The sequence below is a fragment of the Petaurus breviceps genome, unplaced genomic scaffold (assembly GCF_028583685.1).
Source record: "Petaurus breviceps papuanus isolate PSGF00001 unplaced genomic scaffold, PetGlider_PUasm1.0 174, whole genome shotgun sequence".
NCBI classification, from domain to species: Eukaryota; Metazoa; Chordata; class Mammalia; order Diprotodontia; family Petauridae; genus Petaurus; species Petaurus breviceps.
This window is the reverse complement of record NW_027185761.1, coordinates 64,222,692-64,232,554: the sequence shown is the minus strand read 5'-3', so window position 1 is coordinate 64,232,554 and position 9,863 is coordinate 64,222,692. Positions and strand designations below refer to the sequence as shown.

At 47.1% G+C, this 9,863-nt stretch overlaps 1 protein-coding gene across 2 annotated transcripts in view; it reads left to right on the top strand.

Moving 5' to 3' along the window:
- OXSR1 (oxidative stress responsive kinase 1) overlaps positions 1–9,863 on the top strand; it is a 115,440-nt gene that overhangs the window by 66,137 nt on the left and 39,440 nt on the right. For both annotated transcript variants that reach the window (XM_069084337.1, XM_069084338.1), the window contains exons 6-7: positions 1,253–1,362; positions 6,342–6,443. In XM_069084337.1, the coding sequence (XP_068940438.1) occupies positions 1,253–1,362; positions 6,342–6,443 (212 nt within the window). The remainder of the gene's footprint in view (positions 1–1,252; positions 1,363–6,341; positions 6,444–9,863) is intronic.

The window sequence follows — 9,863 nt, the reverse complement described above, 5'->3', positions numbered from 1 at the left end:
GAGAGAAATAGAGCTGCTTCACTGCCTCCTCCTGTCTGTCCTGTAGTTACTCGTCTCATGGCCAAAGCCCTCGCTCCTTGCTGTGGGGGGGTCAGATGGAGGCAGACCTGATCTCACCAGTGAACTTGTTGCTTTCCTTTCTAAAGCCAAGGGGGGTGTTTTCTCTCCATGTTTTGTGTGAGTAAATATTTGGGGTGATGGGGAAATAACGGGAATGAGGGTCCTGAGAAGAGGCGGCATCTGCTTGAGGGCTGAGTGTAGGCAGGAGAGTATGATGGAATGAGTTGGTTGGGCTGATGTTCTTCTTGTAACTCTATAAACACTTCGGTATTAGAAGCCTATTTTTGGTCACACTTTGATTACACTGCTGTTTTCTTTGGTAGCAAACTCGTTCTTTCTTCTCTCTTTTTCAGTTTTTAAAAGTTTTGTTAGTGTTTTAAAACTCACTGGAAAATCTCTTTGGTTTATTCATTTTTAAAGAAAGTGCTGGAGTCCCTCCTGTATGCTTGTCTTGGCTCACTGCTATGGGAGACCACAGATCATGAGTCATTGGCTCTGTTACCCTGAATTTGGCAGAATAGTGGAGGAGAGGGAAACATTGCAATCATGACATAGGATGGAGCCCCCAACTTGAGTGGTACCAATAGCTAGCGTGTCTGAAGGTCAACAGAGGGGAAGTGGGGTCCAAGGGATTTAGAAATGGCTTCTCTGAAGAAATGGTCCTGAACGGGGCTTTTAGGGATGATTAGAATTTGGTTGGGTAAAAAGAAGCAAAATTGAAATGAAAGGTTGAACTAAGTGTGGTTGTGAGAGCAGGATTCCCGTTGGGTAGCAATGGAGGTCAAGTTGGAAAGGTGGTTGTAGGTGGAGTGAGATTTCCAAGAGTCCTGCTGTCAGGCTGGAGAGTTTGGCCTCGATCCCATAGGTAATGGGAAGCTATGGATGGCACAAATTTGGGAAGTTGAAGCTGGCAATAATGTTCAGGGCAGAGCGAAAGGGGTAAGCACAAGAGTCAGGGAAACCAGGCAGAAAGTAGAAGGCAACTCAGTAGCTGAGTGACTTGTAAAGTATTGCAGGATTCATTTCTGGCTCTTTTTAAAACTAATTCATCCAGTAGAGAGATTTGACAAATTCTCTTTAAGCCATATTTAGAAAGTGTGGCGCTTTGATTTGTGGTTTGGGTTTTCTGTCCATGCCTAGATTATTCAGTGGTCTCTCTTGACATGCTGTGGTTTTTTTTTTTCTATTTCAGATTTTGGGGTTAGTGCTTTTTTAGCAACTGGTGGTGACATTACCCGAAATAAAGTGAGAAAGACCTTTGTGGGCACTCCTTGCTGGATGGCACCAGAAGTCATGGAACAGGTAAAGTACACGTTTTGTACTTTGGAAAAAGCAAGCTACTGTTTCCTTACATAGCTAAGTCAGCATGCCAGAATGCGGATTTTAAACAGTCTGGTGTCCTGAGATGGCTTTGTGGACTTTCTAACCATCTGACGTATAGGGGGCGGGGGGGTGGGACGTGGGACTTTGGCCCACATTCTTACAAATTCAGCTGCAGAAAGCATGTCTTAAGTGTCTGCTGTGCCTAAGGCACTCTGCTGGAGCACTGGACACATCATGCGCAGAGATAACCCTCTAAAGACAGCGGAGGAAGGAGAGCACATTGGCATGTCAGGAGACAGCTGTATCACATGATCTCAGGTCTTTGGGATCCAGTGCAAATCTGAACAGGATTCCTTGTGTAGCATCCCTGAGTGGTTCTCTAGCCTTTGCTTAAAGACCTTAAGGGAGAAGGAAGTCACCACCTGACTTCCCCTCTGGGGCACCTCTTCTTATTAGAAAGTTCTTCTTGCCCCCCTAGCCTTTATTTGCAGCCTCTCTCTAGCTGTAGTGCAGTGCTGCCAGCTCCCCTGGGGCTCAGGCTAACAAGTCTGGCCCTTCTCCACTAGTGCCTTTAGATCCGTAACGACCTCTCTCAGCTCACCTGGGTCTTCTCCAGGCCAAGCATGTCCAGTTTTTTCAGGTGAGCCCCCGTGGCAGGGTCTCACAGCCAGTCTGCCCTCCAGCTGGGCCTCCTGCAAAGGCTCTCCAGTTCTTAGTGACCTTTTCAAGCTGTGGCAGCCAGAGGAGCGGAGCCCTTCAGTCGGGGCCCGGCGAGGCCCGAGAGGCAGCACAGTGGCACAGGACAAGGGCCACCTTTGGCGTTTCACGTCCTCACTCTGCCATTCATCATCTTTTCTGTAAACTTTGTATCTGATTTTCTTTTACAAAATCTTCATTGCTGTCTCTTGATTTTTATGTCATCTTTGTTTCCTGATTTAGTACTTCTCCTTCCTCCCTCCAGTGAGCCATCCCTTATAATAAATAAAAAAGAAAGAAGGAAATGTCAGCAAAATTAACCAATGAATAAATCTACCATGATGTTCAGTATTCTACTTCCTTAGGCCTCACCTTTCAAGCAAGGGAGGGTAGGTATTTTCTGATACTTCTTCTGTGAAGTGATAAAAAATAAAGTAAACTTTGAGAAGATTTAGATGAATCAATCAGTTAATCAACATTTATCACACACCTGCCATGTGCCAGACCATGTGCTAAGAGCTGGGGATACAAAGAGAGGCCAAAGGCAGTGCCCTCAAGGAGCTTCCAGTCTGAGGAGAAGACAGCAAGCAAGTATATACAGATACGTTATATACGTAATAAGTAGGAAGTGATTAGCAGAGGGAAGGAGGTCGAAGCAAGAGGGGTTGGGAGAGGCTCTGTGTAGAAGATGGGATTTTAGCTGGGCCTTAAAGGGAGCCAAGGAATCCACTAGGCAGAGCGGAGGAAGGAGAACATTTCAGGCGTGGGGGCACAGCCAGAGCCAACAGCTGGACGAGCTTCTCGGTGAAGACAGGAAGCCAGTATCACTGGATCAGAGAGTATATGTTGAGGGGGAAGGTGTAAGAAGACTGGAAGGTAGAAGGGGGCTGCCTTATGAAGGACTCTGAAAGCCAAACAGATCATTTTGTATTTGTTCCTGGAGGCAGTTGGGAACCAGTGGAGTTTATTGAGTAGGGAGTGATATGGTTGGACCTGTGGTTTTTAGTGACTGGATGGACAGAAGATGAACTGGAGTGGGGAGAAACTTGAGGAAGGCAGGCACTCCCCAAACAGCTATTGCAGTGGTTCTGGGTGAGGTAATGAGGCCATGCCCCAAGGTGGGGCCGAGTCAGGAGAGAAGGGAGTGTGTTTGAGAGATGCTGGAGAGGTGAAATTGATGGGCCTTGGTTTAGATCTGGAAGGAGGGGGAGGAGGCCAGGAGAAGGAGCCGAGATGAGGAGACAGTGCATTCCAGGCACAAGGGCGGCCGGGCCAAAGGCATGATGTTGGGAGATGTCTTGTGTGACAGACTCATAAAGGCCAGCTTGTCTGGGATGCAGAGGGTAGGAGGAGTAATATCCAATGGGACTGGAAAGAGAGACTGGGGTCAGGTCCTGGAGAACCCATACTGTGATACATGAAATTTGAAATCACTGAGGAAGCAATGGTTCCAGCTTTCGAGCATCTTTTTTTTTTTTTTTAAGGCAGTTGGGGTTAAGTAACTTGCCCAAGGTTACATGGCCAGTTTTTTTTGTGTGGGCCAGAACCAATCCCGGGTCCTCCTGACTCTGGGGCCGGTTCTTACTCACTGCTCCACCTAGCCGCCCCCAGCTTCTGAGCATCTTGATTTATTAAGTTTTGCATGCCAATTGCAGAACAAATCACTACCAGGCCTCCTCAGGTTGGCATTGGCCCCTGAACACAGGGGGAGACAGATGTTTATGCATTAAAAGAAAACAATTAGCAGTATAGAAACCAGGATCCAAGATTAGGTCATCTCATTGCTAATTGGAGAAAAGATTGGGGACTTGCCAAGTTGGGAGGAGGAGAGTAAACAGATGCATTTATTTCCTTGAAATCAGAAGGAGGTGTCCCACTCTTCCCAAGTGTCTGTGCTCAGTCAGAGGAACAAGGAAACAGTAACTGATTGACCAGTATGGGGCCAGCTTTCAGATAAGACCTGAGGTTGCTTGAGATGTATAATTGTGAGAAAACTTGCATCAGTCTTCAGATCTGATGGGGTTTGTGGTCAGCATAACCTAGGTCCTTAGTTAAGGGTTTCTAAACAACAGTTAGAAGTGGTCCGACTTCCCAGTCATGCAGGGATATGTTCAAATAATGCAATGACATTTTCTCACAATTCCCTTAATTAAATGAAGTTTTCTTAAGACACACATTGGACTAGATTCATAACTCACTAGAAACGGAACTGAACTGGGTTCAGAATTGAATCACAAGATGGAATCAGTGTGATTCACTCATTTCCCACAATACTGAGAAGTTCATTTGATGCTAGAAGCAAAAGGGAGCCACTGGAATTGATTTATTTAGTCAGGCAGTGAAATGGGCAGATCTTTGTTTAAGAAAAATCACTCTGGCCTCAAGTGTCCAGAAGGACTGGAATGGAAAGACCAGTTAGGAAACTGTAGCAGGGGTGTAGGGGAGAAGTGAAGAGGGGTCATTTATGAGCGATGTAGGGGAGGAAGAAAGAGCAGGATTTGGAGGCTGCTATGGAATCCTGGGTCCTAGAGCATTAGTGAGGCTCATGGCAGAAATAGGAGGTTTGCAGGAAGGATAGATTCGTTGTGGCTTCTGAGATTCCTGCCAATTTTGGGGTTCCAAAGAACGAGCCCGCAGCGTTGTTCATAGCCATAGTGGCCTGTCCATTTGGTAATGACAATTTTGGTACAAGTGTGGGGAGGAAGAGCCACTTAGAGAACATTCTGTAGCCTGCTGCCTCAGCATTGCCTGGTGTCACCAAATGACAGAGGCTCACTGGGAAATGGCCATTGTGAAATGGCCTTTCCTGTGGACCAGGGGGCCAGGCACATACTAACAGAGTAGCTGTCAGTCTGAGCCTCAGAAGCTGATTTCCCATGTTCTTTTTCTTTTTTTCAAGTCCTAATGATTCTTTAATTCTTTTTTTTAAAATATTTTGTTTTTTCCCCAGTTATGTGTAAAAACAATTTTTAACATTCTTTTTAAAACTTTCTGAGTTCCAGATTCTCTCCCTTCCTGCCTCCCCACCACTCCTCCCATTGAGAAGGCAAGCAATCCCATATAGATTATACATATGTAATCATGCAAAACATATCCATAATAGCCATGTTGTGCAAGAAAACATAGACAAACCCTCAAAAATAAAGAAAACTAAAAAAATACGCTTCAGTCTGTATTCAGACACCATTAATTCTTTCTCTGGGGATAAATAACATTTTTCATCCTAAGTCCTTCAGAGTTGCCTTGGATCGCTATATTGCTGAGAATAGCTAAGTCATTCCCAGCTGATTATCTTACAATGCTGCTGTTACTTTGTGCACAGTAGATTTCATTTTGCATCAGCCCATGCAAGTCTTCCCAGGTTTTTCTGAGCGCATCCTGCCCATCATGTCTTATAGTACAATAATATTCCATCATAATCACATAAACAACTTGTTCAGCCATTTTCCATTGGAGGGACATCCCCTCAATTTCTAATTCTTTACCCCAGAAAAAGAGCTGCTGTAAATATTTTTGTACAAAGAGATCCCTTTCCCTTCTGTTTTTTTTATCTCTTTTGGGATACAGACCTAGTAGTGGTATTGGTAGGTCAAAGCGTATACTACATGTTCTTTTTCAGTGGAAATTACTGGAAAGTAGCATTAACCACAGTTTGAGTGCATAAGAGCAGGAAGTCTTTGGTAGCAACTGATCCTATTTGAAGTAGAAAAGAGATTTGGGCCCATTTCCTTATAATAGCTGACCTACACTATGATTGGCTTGGATTAGGGGATTAAAACAGAAAGGTCCAGCTGATGTGCCTTTACTCCACCTTTAAAACCACACACCCTTGTGAGAAGGGGACCCTAACAATGGACTCTATACCAAGGTTGGGGGCATAGAACACAGAAAGAGCTCTTGCTCTCTCGCTCTCGCTCTCTCTCCCTCTCCTCCCCCTCATTTCTTCTCTCCCCTCTTTTTTTCCTGTCCTCCCTCCCTCTGTTCCCCTCGTCTTTCTCCCTTCCCCCCCCCCAGCTTGTTGGGTTTATTTTTATCCTTTTTTGACTAGGAGTTGAGGAAGACTCTTGTTCCCAGTTCATGCCTCTTTTAAGGTACTAGAGGGTGTAGACAATATCCCTAAAAGGAAGCTTACATTGTCTCCAATTCATTTCTGCCTGGATTTTGTAGTATTCCAATGGAAAGGCCTTTAAAGAAACCTTTGACTTGCTTCATCTGGTTCCATCATGCTCTTTTTCCAGTGATATTCCCCTTCTTACTTTTAGGTCCGTGGTTATGACTTCAAGGCTGACATCTGGAGTTTTGGAATTACTGCCATTGAGCTAGCCACGGGGGCCGCTCCATATCACAAGTATCCGCCCATGAAGGTGAGGCCTCTTTCTTTGGAGTCATAGCCTTTCTTGAGAGCCCTGGCCCCAAATCTCACATCCAGCTAGCAGACAGCTGGTTCAAGGACTAGTGTCAGCTGGTTAGGGTCGGACGTTCTGCCTCAGCCTCATATCAGGAGAAGCACACCCAGTGACTTGTGCTTTCGGCACATAGGATTGCTCATCTGAAATGATTCAACCCACAGCAGAGCTCCCAGGTACTCCTCAGTGAAGACCCTTGCTTGCCATAACTTGTGGGCTTGGTTGGAAGGATGGAGTCCCCTCTGGAGCTCATCCCACATTGCACACGTGAGGACTGTGCTTCCTGGTTTGGGGCTGGCGGCCACTCTGTGCCTGGTTTTGCATGAGTGGCCCTGGGATGGACCGTTGTTGGCCACAAGATCAGGCTGACTCCCTGCCCTCCCACAGGGATATAATTTTAATGTCATTTGTCCTGCACTTGATGGAAAATATGCCTTTAAGAACCTTACATAGAAGTAGCCACTGGGGTGACTTGAAGGCCAGTGAGCCAGTTCATAAGCCTACAGATACAATTGGACCTTGGTAAAGATGTCCAGGAACAGGACGTTTGCTGGCATATCTGGGAGAACAGGCCCCTGTAATACATTGTTGTTACAGCTGTGAGTTGGTCTGACTGTTGGACAAAGTCACTTGGAACTCTGTGCCCCGGGCTTGCTGGACTGTTCCTGCTGCCTTTCAGTGCCACTCCACAGGCAGGAGCCACATGGACAGAAGCATCAGGAGCATCTCCCCTGCTTGTAGCTGAGGAGATCAAGGAACAAAGGAGGAGCCCGTCAGTTCCGTGGCTATGATGGGATGCTGTCTTCTCTTGGCAGCTGCAGTGTTGGGCCTGGAGTCAGGAAGGCCTAAGTTCAAATCTTTATCATCTCTAAAATAGGGGATTACAAAGTCAACTGATTGTATCGAAATACAATGCCCCCAAACAGTTCAGAAACAAAACACGTCCCTGCTGTCAGAGCACTGTGAGTTGCTGTTCCTTTGTAGTCTGCAGCAGTAATAGCAGGCCTCTCTCTTGATTTCACTGTTGTCCAGTTTTTCTGAAAATGGAACAGCCCCGTTCCTTGAGAGATCTGCTTTATATAAACCCAGACATGAGGCTGAAGAGCACACACTCTCTTGATAGAATGAAATAAAGAGTTCTCTTTACATACTTTGCTTTTTAAAAATAGTTGAAGCCAAAGCACTGGTTGCCACCCTCTGGCTCCAAGACTGTCTAATGAGGCTGACGCAGTAGTGAGGCCCACGTCCCTTCTAGGCTTTACCTGCATAAGTAGAGAATAGACTGGACTGCACCAGGGGAAGGACCAGCAGTTTGAGTGGGCTTGAAAGTTCAGAAGGAGTCAGGAGGGCAGTGTAATTTAAAAAGATAATAAAAACTTAGAGTTGGGTCAGGTGTTTTTTGGAGGGAGGAGGTTCCTAGACATGTGATTTCACTGATGGAGGGAGTTCCCCATGAGAACTGGCTCTGGCCATGCAGACTGTTCTTAACTTAGAGTCCTATAAGCAAGGCCCACTGAGGAACAGACAGGAGGCAGCAGGTTCCCGGTTCATCTGGCCACACCTTCTCCCTTCACTGGCCTGATCGACAGGCCTCGGTCCAGGCCTCCTTTCACCTCCTGCCTTCAATCTCCTGTTGCTTGTAGCACTTGAAGAAAGGCAACTAGAAGCCTGTGTGGTAACTTCCATGTGGGCCAGCACCAAGCATCTCTGACCTCCTGCTGCCAGCTTGATTTCCCAACCCAGATGAGGAGAAGCTTTGGGGGCAGCTAGGTGGCGAAGTGAATAGAGCACTGGCCCTGGAGTCAGGAGGACCTGAGTTCAAATGCGGCTTCAGACACTTGATACTTACTGTGTGACCTTGGGCAAGTCACTTAACCCCAATTGCCCTGCTTTCTCCCCTCCAAAAAAAAAAAAAGATAAAAATAAACAAAGGAGAAACCCGCTTTCCCTCTGACCTCAGGCCTCCCATCTCTGACTGCACCTGTCCCTTGAGGAAAGAGGAAAGTCAGTGGAGAAAGGGAATCTTTCGCCCCACTTCAGCCACACACAAAGATGGACATACTTTTGATTTTGCCATCACCCGCAGATGTACTACCTCCTTGTTCAAGAATATAGAGGGCAATGCCATCATCCTAGGCCCTCACCCTGGACCTCTCACTATTGTTCACCCTTCCTCCGTCCAAGCTGGTGCCAAGGCCTGCTGACTTCACTTCTGTAGAATCTCTTGAATACAGCCCTTCTCCTTTGACTCTCCCACTCCCCTGGTGCAAAACCCCATCATCTCACACTGGGACCTCTGCTGGAGCTGTTGGTGGGTGCGCCTGCCTCTGGTCTCTCCCCACACCAATCCCTCTTCCACTCAGCCACCAAAGTGATTTTCCTGAAGCTTGAGTCCTATCACCCTAACCCGCCATTCAGCAAACACCAGTGACTCCCTGTCTCTTCTGTGATCAAATAGAAAATGCTCTGTTGGGCCTTCAGAGCCCTTCATCATCTTCCCCTTCCTAATCTTTCCAGTCTTTTTACACCTTACACTCGGACACATGTGCTTCGATCCAGTGACATTGGCTTCCTGGCTATTCCAATAACGAAACCCTCCCCTCTCAGCTCTGGACATCTTGTCTGGTTGTGCCCCAGGCAGGCCTGGAATGTTCTCCTTCCAGCTCCTGGTCTCCCTGGCTCCCTTTGAGTCCCAGCTAAAATCCTGGCTTCTGCAGGAAGCCTGGTGCTTTCCCTCTCAGTCATTTCCTATGTAACCTCTCCATAGTTTGTCTGTAAGTGTGTGTTTGCTTGTTGCCTCCTCATTCCATTGTGAGTTCCCCGAGGGCAGGGACTCTCTTTGCCTCTTTTTTTATCCCCAGCCCTTAGCACAGAACCCAGCACATAGTAGGTGTTGAATGAGAGTTTATTGCTAAATGAATATCATTTAGTGAGTCAGACTACCACCCACCACCTTGACCACCAACTTCCCTCAGACCCTAATGGAAACAGCCCAGGACTCATAGCACTATCTCTGAAACCTGCTTCCAGACCAGCCCCTACAGATAGCATTGGAGGGAGAAATCATTGTGAAGAAGGTACCCACCTTTCTCATCAGCACCAGCAGCTGCCAGTAACCACCAGCAGACAGCTAGGTGCAGGAGCATGGGAGTGGTAGCCCTCCCCTCCCCTCTGCCAATCTTCCCAGCCTTCGCCCCGGGGCCACCACTCCTGTGGACAAGACTCCAGCCATCCTCCCCAGCTGCCAGTTTCAGGAAGTCAAGCGAATATCTCTGAGGGAGAGACTGTAGGCAAGGCCCACCTGGTGGAACAACCCAGGAGCCTGGGGAAGAGAGGTCCTTCCTGTCCAGTGTCCAAAAAGGGGGGATGACAATAAAG